Source organism: Equus asinus, chromosome 4 (genome assembly GCF_041296235.1).
Source record: "Equus asinus isolate D_3611 breed Donkey chromosome 4, EquAss-T2T_v2, whole genome shotgun sequence".
NCBI lineage: Eukaryota > Metazoa > Chordata > Mammalia > Perissodactyla > Equidae > Equus > Equus asinus.
Genome location: NC_091793.1, coordinates 97716360 through 97737500, shown reverse-complemented (window position 1 = coordinate 97737500; position 21141 = coordinate 97716360). Strand labels below are relative to the sequence as shown.

General features: G+C 36.4%; 1 protein-coding gene across 5 annotated transcripts in view; it reads right to left on the bottom strand.

The window, feature by feature from the left end:
* Window positions 1–3076: 3076 nt before the first annotated feature.
* Window positions 3077–21141, bottom strand: part of GPD2 (glycerol-3-phosphate dehydrogenase 2) — a 139096-nt gene continuing 121031 nt past the window's right edge. For 3 of the 5 annotated variants that reach the window (XM_044768891.2, XM_014858273.3, XM_014858272.3), the window contains exons 10-17: window positions 20198–20332; window positions 19779–19954; window positions 19095–19226; window positions 18016–18174; window positions 10034–10146; window positions 9871–9949; window positions 9545–9643; window positions 4467–6455 (exon numbers count right to left, since the gene is read on the bottom strand). In XM_044768891.2, coding sequence (XP_044624826.1) covers window positions 6330–6455; window positions 9545–9643; window positions 9871–9949; window positions 10034–10146; window positions 18016–18174; window positions 19095–19226; window positions 19779–19954; window positions 20198–20332 — 1019 coding nt within the window. In that variant the 3' untranslated portion in view covers window positions 4467–6329. Of the gene's footprint in view, window positions 4366–4466; window positions 6456–9544; window positions 9644–9870; window positions 9950–10033; window positions 10147–18015; window positions 18175–19094; window positions 19227–19778; window positions 19955–20197; window positions 20333–21141 lie in introns of those variants that run through there. The other 2 variants (XM_070507796.1, XM_014858275.3) reach the window with 1 other exon arrangement.

Here is a 21141-nt window from a genome sequence, read left to right as displayed (position 1 = left end):
TGGATAAGCTCCATTTAAAAAATGGCCCATTTTGAAAACAGTTTAGCAGTTCACTATGACGAATATATTTATCAGGATAAACTTGACTTTTTTAACTGTATAAATAACTGACCAGGGTTCCTTAAAAGATCTAATAATAAAGTAGAGATTTAGGGCAACAGACAAATCTGTCCATTTAGCAATATTATAACATTATAGTAACTGATTTCATTTATTGCTTTTTAAAAATATTTGGCTTTAGAAATATTTTCAATCTACTTTTGAAGATATTCCTAAGGAGGAGGGAGTCTCCATATAAGACATTTCATTCTAGGTCAGATGTGAAATGCAAACCATGATTCGTCCTTTTTGGAAGAAGCCATGATTTTTTAATAGTGTTCAAACACATAGTGCAAAGCACACACCTTTCAGGCCATAAACGACTACGCTGACATATGAAACACAATGAAAGTTATATACATTATTTAAGGAATTTGGCAGTCTTCCTCTTTGGTTATACTAGCAAATCACAGAATGTACCTTAATATCAAGCTATTTTTGAGTTATAAAATAGATGATATATTTTTGTACATGAATTAAATTCTTCACGGTACGAGAGGAATTAATTTGTGATGTTATGAAATTCCGATTAGCCTGCTGTAAAATCAGAATTGTTTACCACAAGTGTCTGGATTCTCTCTTACAGTCTTTGCAAACAAATAATGAAATGAACCGGGGTGGCAGGGGTGGGGGAGAAGGGACACAGTAATTTATGAAAACATGGTTCACCATAATTTTGCCATTTTTCTGCAATAAGGATGGCAAATGATTCATGGGATAAAATGAAATATTTCTCACTGTCATTTCAATGGATCTAAGATTTACAGCTTCTTAACTTGGATAGGAAAAACTCTGTATGCATAAAAATGAATTGTAAATCAATTAATGATGGGGATGAAAAACAAAAAAAAATTGATTTTAAGCAAAGGAGAGAAAATCTAAGCAACAAATTAAAAGGAAGAAGTGGCTTGAAGATCTTTGAAGGAAGGAGGTGGTAAAGAGGGAACCGCTTGCTTAAAAGAGGGCATTAAGATCAGGTTAAAGAAAAGTGGTATGTTGATCATGTTCATTATATTGAGATCGCTTAGACAAACAGAAGTAGGTAGCTTTTAAAACAATCAGACATGCCTAAATTGGACTTTTTTAAAAAAAATCTCAAAAAAGTTAGACCCAGTTTTATAGTATGAGGTTAAAACAAATAAAGAAATCCTGTGACTATGAAAAAGCAGCCTCCAATTTAAGATTCTCCATAACCAAAACTATTGTTTTATAAGCACTAGGAACAAAAGAAAACAAAACTTTTTATACCTCCCAACTCCTTGAGACACCACATTGAAGAAAAGCTAGCAGCAGCCAAGGAAGAAGTGAACCTGGATTCTATGGGAGTTGCTATCTCTGGAAAATGAGAGCAGAGAAACTACTTAAGACACAAAACAGTGGGCATGAATGGCTCAGAAGTTGGTGGAACCAGTCATACCACGTGCCATGCTCTCAAATCCAAGGTGGGTACTATGAGATTCAATCCTCCTATCTCTTCCAATGAAACATGATACATTATCTACAACTATAGGATACATACCTTAACTTCCATAGTTTCAAGCAATTCCAACCTGACCACAGTTAACCAACAGGAGACCAATGGTGCGGTTGGCTAAGCAACGCAATTTGATGCCAAATGAGGAGAAGGAAGACGGCCTTAAAAATTTTGGTTAAAGTGTTATTTTGATTAGATCAAAGAAACCTTATGATTCTGGATCAGGTATTTAACAAAATGCAAAGCTGTTTATTGAGTTTCGCAAAGGTCCCTCCACTTTCTCAGCACAGGATCTGCAGAACTTCTCTGGTGTCATCATGGCTCACATGCATCATGTTAGATGCATGAATTTCACAAGTTTGGTAGCTAATTAGAGACCTGAAATACACAGTACAGGCACAAACCACTCATCAACTCCATCTCCTATCCAGAAATCCTCTCAGTATGAGGGTGCCATATCAATTTAAAATTTGCGTTATTTCCTCCCTTCATAAGTCAAACGTCATCGGGTGAAATCTAACACCAGTGATAATGCAGCGCTGACAAAGAGTGCAAAATATGGATGTTAGTATCCATTTCCCTTTCTTTGATTACGATAAGTTTTATACATTTCAAAAAACCAGGAGCAATGTATTTTGACAAATTTTATCTTGACAAATTTTAAAGTGCTATAAAATTTGATAAGCCGGATCAATGAACAATTTTGAGCTGCTATAATATTTTTTTGCAGGCACCGAAGAAGCAATTCATTGTTACAAGTCTGTCTGGGAGCCATCGCTTTGGGGGATTCTATACAATTTCAAAGAACCTTCAGAAGCTCACGCATGCCTTTGAGCGTGTAAAGCCAGGAAGAGCGCATCTAAACCACAATTGGAGAATATGCTCCATGTATATGCGTAAATTAAAACCAATAAGATAACATGGGCATTAGAAAATTTGTGTTAAAACTGGTAACAGCTTTACTGATTTACTGACAATGAAAATATATAGCATTTTTTCTGTCAGAGCATTTATCAACACTTGGCAACCCTGCACTAACTTGACATGTAAGATGATCAAAATGGATTATGTAATCTTTCCCATTCATTTCTATTGATTTTAGTTATGATAAAATTCATCAGTGTGCCTGGGAACGCTCAGGCTGAAAGGCTCTGGTTGACAAAAAAGAAACAAAAAAAAAAAAGAAAGGAAAAAAAGAATTCAACAGAGTTGTAATAGGATGGATGCAATTTTAGAATAGGATTGCACAAATACAGAAGTCATGCCCTAAAGGCTCCAGCAACAAATTAATACAAATAATTCTGGCAGTCTCAGAAAATTACATCTGTCTATGCAGAGATTCACTTTTGAGATAAAATTACAAAATTTCAAGCTAAAAGGATTAATGTGTAAGTGCCATTAAGGATATAGTTTGTGAAAATATTTTCAAACTTTTTTGTAAACTTCAACGGTAATCCAAGTTATTTCTCTGACTGCAGGTAACATCAAAATGCCAGCAAATGGACCATTTTAATCAGTTTTATTGATTCATGCTTTCAGTTCCTATTCAGTTAAAAACAAGGCACATTAAATACACCCTCTTATTGCTCTATAAATGCATGCAGCTCATTCTGTATATCAAAAGTAATAAATAATGGCGATAAAACACCAAGACAGTTATAAAAATGACAACCCAGCCTCAAACATAGTATTTAACAGTCCAATCCAGAACAATAACCCAACACAATACATAAAAGTGCCACATATGAAAACATGCAGTGAGTATATCCCCTCCAGTACTGGACTTACACTTGATATTCTTTAAAAACACAATAGGGTTTTTTAACTCCCTCAAAAGGGTTGATAGGATGCAAAACAGTGCAAATTATAGCGTCATTGACTTCAACATAATTACATTCATATGCCAAAAATCTTTACAAATGCATAAAAAAGAAGGAAATAAGATCAATGATTATTCATACAGTATGTTTAGTAAAAGTCAGAATAAAATTTTTGTTGTATAAAAGAGTAAGCTACATATTTTGAAAAAGACAAAACAAACATAGAAACTAAAGCAGAATAGGAAGCATGCATTTAATAGTAGAAATCCTAAAGTTACACTCAGGATAAACTGATTGAAAGCAAGAATATTGCAAACAGTATGATGGCTATAAGGCAGACAACCTTGGCTTCACAAATAATCCAGCATTATCACCGTTGTTATGACCGCGGTATGGGCTATTTAAAGGGGCATCCAGCTCTCCACCACAGATGAGGGTTCCTTCACCTGAATCCCCTTACGGGCTCTTGAAATAAACCACTTGATGATAAAAGACAATCTCTGCACACCCCACTCCCACTCCAACAGAATCATCTAATACCACATTCATACGAAAAGAAAAAAATTTTTTGCGCTTGGAATAGATTTTGAAGGGACTTAGCCCTCTATTTCTTTTCTCTTTTTCTGAGATCAGGTAAAGAAGCTGTACAAGTTTCATTAAGAACTTACACAAAAGTGCGGGGGTGCTTTATTCACAGTAAAGTCTCGGAACCAGCTCATTTCCAAGTCGAGTCTCTGGGATTGGTGAAGGAGCGTATGTTTTAGAATTAGCAGATTTTAAGCAAAAGCAGATATGCTCAAAAGAGGAAAAGTGCGCTTTCCTTTGTCCTTAAAGGAACTTCACTCATAGCAAAGCGTGCACAAACAAGGCCTGTTTTACAAATACAGTTCCGCCCAGGCCCGTCAGGGGAGAAGCCCAGTCCCTACTGTGAGGGATTCAGGAAGGATATAAGTCACCGTTATCTTGCTCTAACTAGAAAAAGAAAGAGAGAGAGAGCACAATGTACTATATTGTGTACATCATCTACGATGTTTTAAAGGACAGCTCTTCTATCTATTAAGTGTCACTCGGTTCTGAACAGTGAAATTTATTGTCTTGATCGAAAAACACTAAATTACAAAGCCACACGCTTCCATTATTAAGGAAAATAAAATAAAAGAGAATAAAACACAGTGTAAAAATTTCACACCTTCAAAGAAAAAAGTTCACAGTGATACCTGGCAGCATCATTTGCTCTGTTTTAGGTTTTCCTTTAGGAAGTAACAAGTCTAAAGTTCATTTAAAAACAAAATGAGTTAAGATGCTATCCGAGCTGTTTGCTTTGGGGTGAGAGGAGGGGCTTAGGTGAGTGAACTTCCAGTGTTTATATCATGACATACAGGCTCATACCCCACTTGAATGAGGCATAAAGATGTCCTACAATGTGGACACCAATAGAAATAACAGCACAAAAGTGTTTTATGTACCAGTTTAAGAAACTAAGACCTGAAGTCTGTGCAATGAAAATCTGGCATTAAATAAAGGGCTACATTTCCTATTACATACACAACTTGATCTTAAAAAACAAAAAAGTAGACAATCGCACAAGAGGAAGCATAATGAATAAATATTCAGATGACTGGTTAAAAGCCACCAAAATATTGCAAAAGCATACCAAACTGGCCCTTTAAATTCAGTAAATTATTTGTTAAATTCAATGCAGATTGATTTCTGTTTTTGTTGTGTGTCTCTATGTGTGTGTGTGCGGGGGGGTGTGTGAATGTGTGTTGCGTGTGGTTTTCTTTTTGGTTGATTGAGAACTTTTCCATTGACTACAGAAAGAGAAAGAGTTTAAGCAACCACAATGACCTTGAATATTGCAGTATTGTGCCTTTTTACAAATAATTATAAGTAAAGTTAACTAAAGGCTATTTCTATCCTCTTTTACTGTTTACAAATACTCACAAAAAATGATGCAATAAACTAAGCAAAATAGGCTATGTTTGACAATCTCACATGCTCCAAGATTTAGGATTTGGGGATTGAAAATTGTGCTATCATATGTGGATATATAAACACAGGTTTTTAATCCTTAAATTTATTACTACTGTAAAGATTTGAGAAGTTTAATCTCATCCCATTACATCCAACTTGCCACTTAAATGCTGGTTTTAAAGTAAAAAAAGCAAGGATCTTCCTGGCAACTATAATAGTCAAAGAAAAACCAGCAGTGACTGGGGAAAAAAAAAGGAATTGCTGAGATGAAACTATCACCGTAGCTCCCAGCAAATGTCAACGCTATCCTTATCTTATACCTGTGATTCTGGAAGCTTTCAGAGTTTCTCTTTGAGACTCACTCCTGTAACCAGATCTAAACTTTTTCTTCCCACTCCAGTTCTTCCAGACATGCTCTAGATATAAAATTGTACAATCCTGTTTGGATGAGGAAGGCAGACACACTGGAGGAAGAAGGGGCTGAGAAGTCTCCAGAAACCCTATCATTTCAATAGGTCACTCCCCACTCCATTTCTTTTAAGAACAAACATTCTCTACAAGCTTAATGTCCAGAGCTTTCTGCATGTAACATAATTCTTCTAGCTTCTTTTTTCAATTTCTCCCAAAATATTCTGCCTCTACAACTGATTTAGAATAAATGAATAAACAAACAAAAAGGAAGCACGTCCAGTCTAACAGGTCACAAAATGGATGCAAAAGATTAAATGAGTGTGCATTGAAAATGAAAAAAAAGAGAAAATATGCTTTTTAGAAGTTAGATTGAATGGCAAATACAAATAAAGGGTATACATCGACATCCTAAAGCTTTGGAATGTTTCCCAGTGTTAAAAAAGGCAGCTACCCAGATCCACTATTTTGGAGGAGTGTGAGTCATCTCTGGTTTTTGTTACGTGATGCTTTGTTGTTCCTATGTTTGTTGGCTGTGGATTTACTGCTCAGACTCACAATCCTCCACAACTTCGGTCCACCGGAATGGGAACTCTCCTGTCCAGGTTCTCTTCTGCAGTTTTCATTAGTATAGCAAGCCGGCTTCCGGACACTCTTCCTTTTTGAATGGCACTCATCAGCTTAAAGAGAAAACATGCAAGAGATTCAGAAGGCAGGCCAGCTTCCTCCCTTATTCATGGCATTTTCACGGTTACCTTTGCAGCAGGCAGAGGTAATTAAGTGCTCCATCAAAAACCATAGCAAGTACTACAGCTCGAATAAGAAGAGCATAATTTTTGAACATTTCAGAAGGTGAAGAAGGGGCTGGCATTCCACCACTGCTGCAAAAACTCCCCCTATCTAGCAAATGAGCCTGACTTTAAACGCAAATCGAACGCATCACTTTTTGCCCCTTCATGTGCGCAGGGCACAGATTTTTTGAGCAACTCAAATATTAGATTTTTAATTCTATTTAAAAATCTTAAAACAGGGGTCTGCCAGGTGGCGCAGCAGTTAAGTGCACACGTTCCGCTTCTCAGCAGCCCGGGGTTTGCTGGTTCGGATCCCGGGTGCGGACATGGCACCGCTTGGCAAAAGCCATGCTGTGGTAGGCGTCCCACATATAAAGCAGAGGAAGATGGGCATGGATGTTAGCTCAGGGCCAGTCTTCCTCAGCAAAAAGAGGAGGATTGGCAGTAGTTAGCTCAGGGCTAATCTTCCTCAAAAAAAAAAAAGAAAACAACAATTTAGAATCTCAGGGATTGAAAAAAAACCATGACTTATATTTAACTACTTTTTTTTAGTGTTACTGTACTTGATGACTTCAAGTCCCCTAAATCCAAATTCCTTAAAGACTTTTTAAAGTAATTTACATTTAAGTCCTTGAAAATGGACCCAGAAATCTACCTTAAGAATTAAAAGCACTCCACAGCCCAGATTTTAGCTAATTCATTTTTATCCAATGGATAAAATCAGAATTAGTCTTGAAATTACATGCAGTCAGCGGGCAAAGGCCTTTAATCTGGAAGGCACTTTGCAATTATGAGCATGGGGATTTTTTTTTCCTTTTCAAGTTGATGTGGTTTTAACTATTTGCTTTTCTTGATCTCACTTCCCCAATCTTTATTTTTAAAAGAACTGATTTAGCCATTCATCAGAAATATATAAATTCTCAAAATATTTTTAGGGTTATAGTTTTTAGCCAACAGAAATATATTTCTTAAAAATGAATAAGAGTCAGAGGCATCTGCCAAGTGGCTGGATCAGAATTTCATGACCTTATTAAAAGCTGTTTCACAAGCTATTGCTTATTAGAGATGGACTCCTACATGCAGAAGTGTCATTAGAGCCCGACTCTAAAAATAAAGTCATGTAACCACCCAATATCTATAGTGATCCTTCTAGAAGGATTATTGAAAAACCATATCTATATTTAAAAAGATGTTTAATGGGATCAACATGGGCTCTTAATCTTTAAGAAAGGAAAATATTTTACTTAAAAAACCCTGAAAATTTACTTTACATCCGATGAATGCAGTAACATAAAGAATGCTGACATCTAAATACAGAACAACTTATTGTGCATTGTTTTGTGTCTGATTCCATGAAGACCTTCAAAGTTTATCAGAGCTAGAGTTTTTTTCTCTATCCATAAAAATTGCATGATGTACTAGCTTTTAAAAATTGAAAGTTTTCTTTAAACACTACACGTAACTTGAAACCATATTACATGAAAAAAATAACATTTGGGTGTGAATATATTTCATGAGAAATACAATCACCATTTTTTAGTTAAAAATTACACTGTGTATTTGTACTTAGTAGAAGCATGAATAGTCTCTTTCATTTAGAATTGGACAAGAAATACTCAGTTATCAAGAAACTACAAGAAAACCTAAAGATGGTTTTTCTATGTGTTTAATTCTATTGCGCTCAGAAAAATTACTTAAAACACAAACCACATAGCATGTCCATAAAATTAGATTCTTATTGTTTCTAAAACTCCACATTTTTCAATCCTAAATGCTGTTGTTTATTTACAACACTCATGAAATGAAGCATAAGCTATTTCCTTGAAGAAAAGTTTTCTAAAATCTTGAGATAAACAATATAATCCTCTCGAGAAAAAACTAGACAAAAAATGTATTGAATGATTTCTAATTCCTAAGCACAAATTTTAAACTCAATTTAAAACATGCAGTTAGTTAAACACCATGGTAAGGAACTAAACATTCTTTTTTGGAATGCTGGACACAACCTGTGAAAATTTTCTGCATTTAGATTCAACAATGCTCTTATCTGCAGCTCATCTCCAGAGAGACAATTACCATTTCCTTTGCCTTGATCTTGTTTGTTTAACTTGACACAGTGAAGAAAGGGCTGACATTGACCAAAATCCCCAGCATTAATTTATTTCATGTTCAGCATTCATCATTGCCATAGTGCAAGCAAGACCTGGCATTCATTTGAAATACCTGCCCAAGAAGCACTAAAGAAAAAAACCTAGCTGCTTGGAAACCAATACATTCTTCACATGACTAGAGTCCTATGGACAGCTACAAATAATGTACGGGTTTGTTGAATTTCTTTCTTTTAAGGAATGATGTGTAACATCCCGTTTGAAGTAAAAGTAACAAAATTTACTTCCTTCACGGTTACGATTAAACCATTGAGCCTTGCGTAAGTGGAAAATTGGAAATAGAAATGCTTGAATTATATGGTCTTGACCCCAGTTTCCTTTCTTTTGCTTTTCAGGCTCTTTATAATGTAAGAATATAATAATTACATTTCAGGTTCTCAAGTGAATATGATTCTCAAATGAATACAGCCACGATTTTTTTAAACTTCCTCCATAAAAATATTACTTTCCATCTTAGGAAGATTGTGTTGCCTCTTTTGAAGCAGGTAAAAAGTGGTCTGGCAATGGTATTCCACAGCATACTTTTTTAAAAGAATACTTCTTATTCAGCCCTTTGAGCCATAATTAATTTGGATTTAATCTAAATTGCCCAACATAACAGAATGTGTCTCATAAAAAGAAAGAAAAAGAACACGGACCACGTAGAGCCTTATCTTTGAGGGCAGACAAATCAATCTTTGCCGGCTTCAAGCTTTCTTCTTTTTCAGAATGGAGTGACAACTACGTGGACTTAAAAATCCAGTCTTGAACATCCATTAACAACCAAAGGATAGAAAGCAAATACACCTGTTTCCTTTCACCACAACTCACCTGCAAAAATTCATTGAGTTCAACCTGTCCATTTTTGTTCAAATCTACTTCATTCAGAATTTCGTGTAGTGTATTTTCATCCATTTGAACATTGATACTCTAAATAAAATGAAAGCAAAAAATAATGAGGTTTAATTAAAAATTGTGCATAGCCTTTTATTAATGTTATCAACCTTTCAAAAAGTGAATAAAGAAATATTACTTATACAAAGCAACAGATGAGAAAAAATTACCTAATATAATCTTTACCTAATATACCTAAAAATTACCTAATATAATTACCTAATACATTCTTCTGCTATTCAATTGAACCAAAAAAATATTACCTCTAATACACGTTGAACATCAACAATGGTAATAAAACCCTTTTGGTCTGCATCAAACTTATGAAATCTCTTCTTATACCTGGAACACAACATTGAATAATGGAAAAATATACTTATGTGGGTGAAGATAAAAAAGAGAGATATAGAAACTTATTAGAAGTACCTGTCAACGTCTGAAGGCCGTAGGCTAATTTCAGAGCGATCTGTTAACTGTTCTGATCGAGATTTATAGCCCATTTCATAATACAGAAACTTCCTGGCTGTTTCAAGTTCTTCCTAAAACACAAACACACAAAGTTCAAAGATTTATGGAAAGAATTATCGATTTTTTTCTCCTTGTGGTTTTCTAAAAGGAAACTCATCCTCACTTTTCTGACCAGTACAATTTTTTTATTTATTCCAGTTCTATTGAAGTATAATTTATCTTCAATAAAATTCCCCTATTTTAGGTATACAGTTTGATGGATACTCTACCACAATCAAGATGCAGAAGATCTCTATCGCCCTAAAAAGCTTCCTCTTCCTCATTTGCAGTTGATCCCTTCCCCTGACTTCTAGCCCAAGGCAACCACTGATCTGCTTTTTGATGCCAGAGTTTTGCCTTTTCTAGAACTCCGTATAAAAGAGTTCAGGTGGTCTTTTGTGTTTGATGGTTTTCACATCGCATAATGATTCTGAGATTCATTCATGTTGTTGCATGTTTTAATATTTTGTTTCTTTTTACTGCTGAATATTCTTCCACAGTATTTACTAGCAAAATCTACAAGACCAAATCCTTGTGGTTTGGTGCCAAAAAAGAAACTAGAAGTGAAGAAGATATCTACGACTTGAACAATGACTACAATGTGTCCCACAGTACCAACACAGACATCATGGGATTAGCTATTCTGAAATTTTGTCACTAGGATGCTGAGGATTTGGTGGAAGTTACAGAGTCACGAGAAGAAATGAGCTTCCCTGAATAGTTACTTTTCTTGTTTTCAAATGTCCCCAGTCTCAATTGATACTACTTATTGCCAAGAACACTGTCTTTCTTAGTTTTCATGTCAGTCTCCCAATTAAGAACTTCCAAAGTGACTCTATTATATTGCATATTGTTTACAAATATCTCCTTCCTCTCTTTTATATATACCTATAGTATACACGCATGCTTCTCCGCTCAAAGTATTCTCAACCCATTGATGTGAGCTGGGATATGTGATTTACTTTGACCAATGGAACATGAACGGATATGATATATGCCACTTTCAAGTACAAGCTTTAAAAGCAACTGCAGTTTTGCTTAGTCTCTCTTGCTCTTGTGGCATGAGAAGGGTATGACTAACAGACATCTGAAGCCAGTCTGGAATACAGAGAAGAGGACAGCAACTAACATGCAGCCTTCATGTAATATGAGTGAAAAATAAGTGCTTGCTATGGTAAACCAATGAGATTTTGAAGCTATTTGTTATATACCATAAGCTAGAACAAGCTTACTAATACAAGTCTTAAATTCCCCAGACTTCCCATCAAAGGATCTTAGTAAGTCAATTTACAGATCCAAATTCTGGTCTGTAGAATAGTGCCAGTGTAAAGTGAAATGAGGCAAAATAAAGCAATGGCACATGCACATGCATCAAATGTGTTTATAGGTCTTTGCTTATGTCAGTAACAAGTCCCTTTGCTCCTTTTTCTTGGGAAGATAAACTTTTTTTCTGAGATTATTTCCTTCCTACTTTCCTGTCTCTTAGGAGAAATATATATATATATAATATATAATATATATTTTATTTATAAATATTTATTTATTTATACCATATATATATTTTTTTAGTTGAGAGAATTTTTTAGCATTCCCAACTTGTTATTCTACCTTAACACTCTTACATATCAAAACAAAAAGTTAGGCATGCTAAAAAACTCTCTCAGCTAAAAAATATATGTATATAATATATAACATACATTATAAAAATCTATTATATATACATACACACAATATATATAAGGTATACATAAAATTCTCTGTGAAGTCACCAAGGGCATTCTTCACTGGCAGATTAGCCTCTTCACACAAGAAAATCTACCACTTATAAATAAAATTATTGTTTCTATTGCACCAATTTTGCCAGTCATTTTCTACAAAACTGGTTCAAGATTCATCTCCTAGGAAATGCCATATCTGATGTTCCCCCTGAGAACACGCTCTTCTTTGATACATGTCCCTTCACTGCATGTGTAATTTATCCACTCTCCATCAAGCAAGGAAATCATGGAATTTCAAAGCTGGAGGGGATTTTCTCCCTAGAAGTTACCCAAGGTACCTCCCTAACTCCACATTTTCTTTACAACATTCCAAAAATGGAAGCATGAGGTCTTCATCTAAAGAACTCCAGCAGTAGGGAAGGAACTCAATACTACTGAAACTAGCCCATAAAGGGATGGCTCCAATTGCTGAAAAGGTTTATATTGAGATTAAGCACATTTCTTTGCAATTCCTCCAATTTGTTTGGGATCAGCAAAATTTTCCTACAGTAATGTTTTTTAAAGTCTACTTTTATTTTCTGTATCACAGCACAACAAATATTTAAAGATAGAATTATGTGCTTTCCTCCTTAAGAGTTGTCTTTAAGTCTAGAACTATTCTTCTGCATAAGACAAGATTTCAAATCCCCACACCATGCTGGATAATTTCTTCCAAACCACAACTGGCCTGTCATATAATACAATTATCAGAACCAAATACAATACTCCAATTTCTCAAAAAATTAAAAATAGAAGTACCATATGATCCAGCTATCCCACTACTTGGTATTTATCCAAAGAACATGAAATCAATGATTCAAAGAGATTTATGCACCCCTATGTTTACTGCAGCCTTATTCACAACAGCCAAGATGTAGAAGCAACCCAAGTGCCCATCAACTGATGATGGATAAAGAAGATGTGGGATATATATATACACACACACACACACACACACACACACACACACAATGGAATACTACTCAGCCACAAAAAAAGACGAAATTGTCCCATTTGCAACAACATGGATGGACCTTGAGGGTGTTATGTGAAGTGAAATAAGTCAGAAAGCGAAAGATAAACACTGTATGATTGCACTCACATGTGGAAGATAAACAAACACATGGATAAGCAGAACAGATTAGTGGTTTCCAGAGGGGAAGGGGGTAGGGGGTAGGGTAAAAGGGGTAAAGGGGCACATATGTGCGGTGACAGATAAAAACTAGACTATTGGAGGTGAGCATGATGCAATCTATACAGAAACTGATATATAATAATGTACACCTGGAAATGAGACAATGTTATAAAGCAATATGACCCGAATAATAAAAAAAGTACAATACTCCAACAGACATCTGGCAAGTATCTAGAAAAGAGTAACTATCAGCTTCATCAATCTGGAGGTATGATTTCTATCAACACTACTTAAGATTGCAATTGTATGTGGGGGCAGCCACTTTTAATTGCTGTGAATTCACAGTTAACAAAAACCATATTTCTTTTTTGCATGTGCTACTGTTAAGCCTTGTCAAATTTATCGTGAATGGATGGAGTTGTTTTTCTACCTAATGCAAGGTTTGCCATTTATCTCTATTAAATTATACGTAATGAAATTTCACCCCTTGCGTCAATTTGTCATCAAACATTCACTCTCCCTCCAGTTTCTTATTATTGATAGACCAAGAATGCATGCTATCAACATTGTAATCTAAGCACTTGAACCAAGGTAGACTAGGTCAAGACCAAGGACAGAGTACTAATGACCTGCTCCCAGAGATTTCTTCTGAGGCCAATAGTGACCATTTGACAACTACAAATCTGCCAATTTTAAAAAGATATCACATGGGGCTTCATAAAATGCTTTATGGAATCTAAATATATTATGAGCATAACATTTCTCTGATCTAACCATCCTGTTGCTCCTTCCGAAAATTAGATGTTTGAAATGATTTTTGCTAAATGACTCCTTCCTAGCTTTCAGTGATCACTATTTCTTGCTAGATGTTTATAAAATAAACTTAAAATGCTGTAATCTAGAAAACTGCCCAAGATCATGTCAAGACCACTGGGTTTATAGGTGACAAACTATATTTTTCTCTCCTTTCCCCTTTTAGAGTTTGGTACTACATCTGCCAACCTTCTATCTTTTGCTTCTATTCCTATTTTTTAAAGCTCAACAGTAGTTAAATAAATCCCATCTGCAAATTCTCCAAGTACTCTGAGGTATCATTTTTCTGCACTGGCACACAGACTCATTTAGAGTGGCCTCCTGTTTGAATATCTATTTCCTCTTACCAATATTTATTTTGCTCTTTTCACACTGAAAATCATTCTCTTTGACAAAAAAGAAAAAAAGAAAAACAAATTGGTATTAAAATATGAATTGAAAAGTTTTCTCTTTTCTCCAGCATTCAAGACTGTGGTGCCAGTCACCTTCTGCAGTGATCTAGGTTAGGTCTTACTTGCATTCTTTTCCATTTTTAAGCTACTTTTGGTGTTCTTAGTATTTTGTCCAACACTCAGTCAATTCCTGATACTGTTCATGTACATCCGTATTCCTGGATACCCTTTCATTCTTGAGTGCTCGTCTTCCATCTGTTTCAGATTTGGTGTTTATGAATTTGCTTTGTTCAGAGTCATTCCATTTCTTCACTAGCCTCCTTTTTCTCCCTCCTCATGGGAGTCGATTTTGAAAGAATTTCTTTTGGTGAGACTCTCTCAATCTACTTAAGTGGCCTTCTCTTTAAAGTCTCTCAATGAAATGTATGCTTTGTCTAAAGGTGATAAAATCTACCTTATCAAATACTCTGGCAACGTTGCCCAAAACACATCCTAAGCAGTGGCTTAGGGCTCCCTCTCGACAAGCCCTTCCAAAAAGTGAGAGTTGGCTCTATATCTGAATAAGTTCCCTTTTGGAAACTGACAACGTACGTAAGCATTTTGAAGGCACCAAGCAATCTGCACTAAAGAAAATGGTTTCATTTCTTTAACTTAGAATTTCCCAAACTCTTTTGACCATGTAGTCATCTTTTGATGTAGCACACAATTTGGTAATATCTGGTTCTCTAAATGTCCCCACCAACTCCTCTATCAACCCTCTACTCCCCTAGACAACGCCTTCTCCCCTAATCCGTTCTTCCAAGTTCATTGATTTGATCTTGAGTTCTCTAAATCTTTCTCTAAATTTTGGAAAATACACATATATTTCTAAGATATATATGAGTTGCAACCACTCGATTAGATTTCAAGATCCTTGAAACTATGAGCCATTTATTATTCCTCTAAAATATGTGGTATAATGCTCAGTATACAAGTCACTCATTAAGTATTGACTGGTAAAAACAAGCACAATTCATCTACAGAGAGTTATTTATCACCTTGTTCCTCTTTCACTTTTGCAAGTTAAATAATCCCAGTGCTTTTAACCTTTTCTCAGAAGTCCAGCTTTCTAACCTTTAATTCTTTTTTTTCCTTCTCCTTTGTCCTCTCTAGACTGTCCACAGTGCTCATTAATACTCCTATGTCTCAGATGCTGAGTAGTATCTTTAGGTCTTTTATTTTTGTTACTTTGTTGAGGGGGATGGGAGAATATTTCTGAGTACACAAACTACTCATAAAATTTGAACAGAAGTTAAATCTAGTTTCTTCGGGAGGGCCAAACACGACCAGTTTACAGAATTTTCTTTCTCCTTCCTACCTCCTACAGCCTGAATTCCTGGCACAAAATATCTTCCTGCATATTCAAACCATTCCAACCATAATTTTCACAGGAACACATTATCCCCAATTCATCTATATGGTAAAAATGATTGGCAGTAGCACAGGAGTAAGTTTCATTCTTGGGTTGCCTCTGTATAGCTTTAGTTGAGCAAACCAAAATTCAAAACTGGAAGACCTTATAAACCAGTCCAGCCAATGCAGACGAATCAGGGCAGGGTGGGGAAAGCCTATGCTCTGGGATCACAATACCTGGTTTCAATCTTAGCTGTATAATTTACTATTCGGATGAACTCTGACTGGAACTTGCCCCCTGAGCCTGTTTCCTCAACTATAAAATGGGAGTAAAGGGTATGCCCGACAGAGTTGTGGCGATGATTAAGGAATTCTTGTCAACCAGTGATTTCTACCACCAGTAGATCACACACACTGAATTAAAATTACTAGAAGAGAATTTTTTAAATGGAGGGCCATGGTTCCACCCCTAAAGACTCTGAGTCTGGTAGTCTAAAGTCAAGCCTCGAAATCTGACCTTTTTCTCAACATTTCCTAGGTGACTGTGATATGATATTGCCATCTTTCGGAATCTACACCAGAATGAGAATGCTTTAAGGACAAGAACTATGCCCAGGCCTTCCTTACACCTTCAGCATATGACATAGACGCTCAAGAATGTTCATTCACTCATTCAACAGACATTTATTTAGGGCCTGCTATACACCAGGCACTGAGGGAACAGAAATAAAACAGATCATGTCCTCTCCTCTGGGAAGCTTATTTCCTGGAGAAGAGACAGACAATAAATAACAAACAACTAAAAATATGGTATGTCAAATACGAACCGATCCTAAAGGGAAAAATAGAGAAAGGGGTAAAAAATGCCATTCAGATGGAGGGGGACAGGTTTGCCCCTTTATTCAGCCCCGTTAAGGAAGGCCTCTCTGGAGTAGAGACCAATTGGAAGTAAGGGAGTTGGCCATGAGGATAGCTAGGGGAAAATATTCCAGACAGAGGGATCAGCAAGGCTTAAATAAGGAAAAGAGACTCGACCCTGGGTTGGAGGGGAGTGAATGAATGATAAGAAAGACCAGGGGGATCAGAGAGGTGGTGGCCAAACAACAGAGGGCCTTGTAACCATTTTACCAACGTTGGCGTTACTCTGAGTAGGAAAGAGTGTGTGTTAGCAAAGGAATTCGCTAAGTACTTGGCCTCATCTTACTATATCTATCAGCAACGTGTGATACAGTAGATTATTTTCCTCTTCTTGAAATATTTTCTCCCTTACTTTCTGAGTCACAACTCTCTCTTAAGTCTTCTCACGCCTTCTCCAATCTCACTAGCTATTACTTTCTCTTTCTTCTGGATTCTTCCTTATCTCTGCAACTTCTAAACTTTGGCATGCTCCAGGCTCAGTTTCTGGAGCACTTGCCATTGTCTAACAACATGAACTCCCTATAGGATCTCATCCAGTCTATGGCTTAAATACCAATTCTAATTTATATATCCAATGCAGACTTCACCTCTGAATTTCTGACTGACACATTCAGTGATCCACTTTATTCTTAACAGAATCACTGAAATTGTTATAGCAGGGACACCAGTTTGGGGGAGAGTAGCTATAATAATAATCCACATAAGAGATGCTGGTAGTCTGAATTAGGGCGATAGCAGTTGAATGTACTAAGAAAGTAAAAGTAAAAGGAGGACCAAGAGTTGACAATAATATTGAAAAACATAAAGGTTATTGGTGAGTGTGACCAAAGCTACTACTGCAAAGAGGCAGCGAAGGAGCCTAAATGGAATGGGTTCAAGAAAGACTATGGGGAAAGGAACAGAGTCAATGAGTACAGAAAGTATTTTTTGAATAAATATGTGAAAATGCTTTTGCCTATCACAATAGTTTGGTTTAATTAAAAATCATGAAGATGATCTGTCTATTACAACAAGATGTATGTGGGCATCTGGGAATCACTGGCTTTCTTTCCTTAATTTGGATATAAATATAAAATTTCAAGTGACACAAATCAACAAGTATTTGGTGGTCAGGCAGTAAAACCACTATTTCCTACCAAAGGCAAATTTGCAGGAGTCTGAATTTCACTGTAGAATAAATTCTAAGAGCGTTTTCAATGAAAACCAGAAAAAGTTCTACCACAATCTTCATCTTGCTTTTTCAGGAATTATGACCATGAATATGAGAGCATTTTCCTATAAGGGATTTTCCAGAAACAACCAACACATTCTGGTACAAGAATATCTTTCCAGTTTCCTAAGGCCTAGCAATAAATACACACATAAAAAAAATGGCAAGAATTCTAAAGTCACTATCAAAAATTATGCTTCTGTTAACTAAAACTAGCCTATACTAACAGATCGAGACATTATATGTTTATAATGGGAACTGTGGCTTTAAAGACTTATATATACCTGTTTCTTGTAATCATCCCAATTCAGTTCTCTGCCCATCAGTTCAACAATCCTGGGGAGGGCTTCCTCTGCTGCCTGGACATTCAGAAAGGCCAGGCGAGTGCGACGTGAAATCATATCCACTGCAGTGCAGGCGTACTCCTTAATCCCATATTTCACCTGAGTTTGAATTAAAGTAAAATTATGAGTTTAGGGTTTTTTTAAAAAAGAGGAAGTAAAGTTTGACTTAAAAAAATTTCGTGCTTAGGCAAAGTGACATTTTTCTTTATATACTCTGGTTCTCTAGCACACATGAGACAAATAGTGACATCATTCAAGTTCCCCAACTGCCTGCCAAAGGAGTTTTGGAAGTTGGGACAAATTGGACAAGAGTTAATGCCTTCTTCCTGAGTAGAACCTGGCACAAACATGCAAATCGCATCAGTTCTCATTTACCACCCACAGTAATCACTTACCTCTTTACTTATACATAATATGGATGCTAATCTACATAGCTGAGTAGGCAAAGAACAAGTGTTAAAAGGCTATGGTCTCATCTCTTTAGGCTCTTCAAAGTTTTCTGTCTCAGAGTAGCCAGAGGACTGACGTTGTGCATTCAATCCACAAGCAAATGCTTACTGGACACACATGTTTCAGGTGCGGTGAATTATAAATAAATATAAAGCATGGTCTCTGGCTTCATAAAATGTGAAAACTTGATGAGAAGCAAAGCTTAAATCTTTGAGAAGTTAAGTGTCAAATCAAGATATGTAATCAGGCAACAAGAGTGGTACAAACTTGAAGAACTGCTAGTTCACAAATGGGGCAAACAACTGAATTAACAAGACTTGGGATAGCTCTGTGGAGGAGAAAGAAATCCATATATTCTTTTATTGTTGTTACCACTACCAATATCACTTCAGAATTAATAGTAAAATTTTTTAAATGAAAGGGTTTAGGCTGGGCAGACATTTTACTCCAGATTTTAGCTGACATACATGCATTAAAACTTAGCTATATATAATTTTTAAAGCTGAAAAATGAACAGATGAATGGAATCCCATGGCAGACAGGAAATTCCCACATGGCCATTCACATACCTCTGCTTCAATGTATGGAAATTCTGACACGAGACGCACTCCAACAATGGGCCACCTTTTTCCAGTCACGCTTGCCATTTTGGCCACCTCAAAAGCCTTGTCACCATAGGTGGCAGCCAGATGCTGTGCCACCTAGCGATACAAAACTGCATTAGGTGGGTACTTTGAATATCAACACTTTCTAGTACAAAGCAAAACATGTACTTGCTTATCTTGTCAGTTTTTTACAGCCTGTAACTAATAATTCTAGGAGAGTAAGAGATTTTGATTGTGTGGGAGGAACCTACTCGGGCTCCGAATGCTTACGCAGCACCCACTCTATTACAACTCTATTATACACTATAGTGACTGATGAAGCTTCAGCTTTCTTCTACTCCCAATATCACTTGTGAAGAACAGCCTTCCTTATGCTCGAGATAGAAAGAGTTTGGGATGTCCTGTCTGCTAAGAACAAACCACACAAACCCCAGATTTTAAAATAGAAACTAAAACGTGCATTGACTTTTAGGCAACTAAAGCAAAGTACGATCTTTTTTTTTGGTTAGTTCACTTCCACAGTATGCAGACAGAAACAAACTCAGCTAAAGGAAACTCTAAATCAGGGAGGCCACATGGTTGCCAATTCTGTGACTGGCAATAGCTATATTAGGTAAAGAGTAAGATGATGTGGCAATGCACACCCACCTCACTTTCGAGTCCGTAATCCTGGACAAGCCGAATGTAGAGTGTGGGGCTCCAATCTTTGCCCCCTTGAAGGAAAAGCCCAACTGTTCTACTTGGTCCTGCTTTCAAATCATGGGTCTTGATAGCAGCATTTATGGTATCTTCTGCCATAGATCGGTAGGTTGTCCACTTTCCACCTACAAATAAATTGATAGATAATCCATTAGGTTACCACCCATTATTTTTCTTATAATTAACCATTTATCAACTTATTAATAAGTTTCACCTGTTGTTTATAACACAGCAATGGTGTAAGACTTTATTCGGAATCCTTAAAAAAAAGACTCCCTGTTCATTAGAGTTAGAAGAGGTTCCAGTGTGACAATTTAACTCGAGCTCCTACCTAAAGCACACCCAAATAACCAGCTAACATCCCATACCTGCTATAGTGATGAGGCCGCTCTCACTGATGTCCACAACATGATTTCGGGAGATGGACTGAGTATCCGCAGACTTGGGGTCTGTAACAAGAGGACGAATACCACTCCATGCCGCCAGGACGTCCCCTCTTCTCACTGGGGAGGATCAATGCCAAGGGTTAAGAGGATAACTCGAAGACATCTCAACAAAACTACGGAATAGTTACTAAGCAGGAAAGAGTTTGTTAAAAGGAAGGCAGGGTTATGCCCTCTAGAAAGGGAGAGAAGGATCCTTACGTATAAGTGCTAAATGAGTTGATAAGTACAAGAAAAACTCATTAAGAATTATTTTGTGGCAAAGATAATCTCCACAAAAAAAAAAGCAAAAAACTTGAAAATCACTGATCCTGGTACCAAAGAGGAAACTAAAGAAACAAATGTCAGCAACCCTCAGCTGGGACAATCTGGAATTGTTGAAAAGAACAACAAAGCAGAATCAAACCAAAAACAAACCAATAGACAACTGACTTGTTACTTTTCCTCCTAGAATACATCCTGCTATCTCTTCTCTTATCAAACAAACAAGCTGTAACAGGATATTCTCCTGCTCATCAATGCCAGTGTCTTATTGAGGATTTACAGCAGGTCTAGCCTTGCCAAAGCACTTGGCATACACATTTCGCCTCATTTAATCTCACAAAGCCCCATAGGATCAGTTATTATCATCCTTACCATACAGATAAGATTGGGAAAGTTTAACCAACTCGAAAGCAAACATCTTATAAATGGTACAGCAGCATCAGAACCCAGTTCTTTCTGCCTTTTAAGTCCATATTCTTACCCACTAAACTGTACTGTCTCTCAACTTTTGACAATTTCCATACTCTGCTCTTTTTTTTTTCTCATCCCATTATCTTAATAGCCACGACAAAAATGAGTATACTGGCTCCTCCCAGTATAGGTAC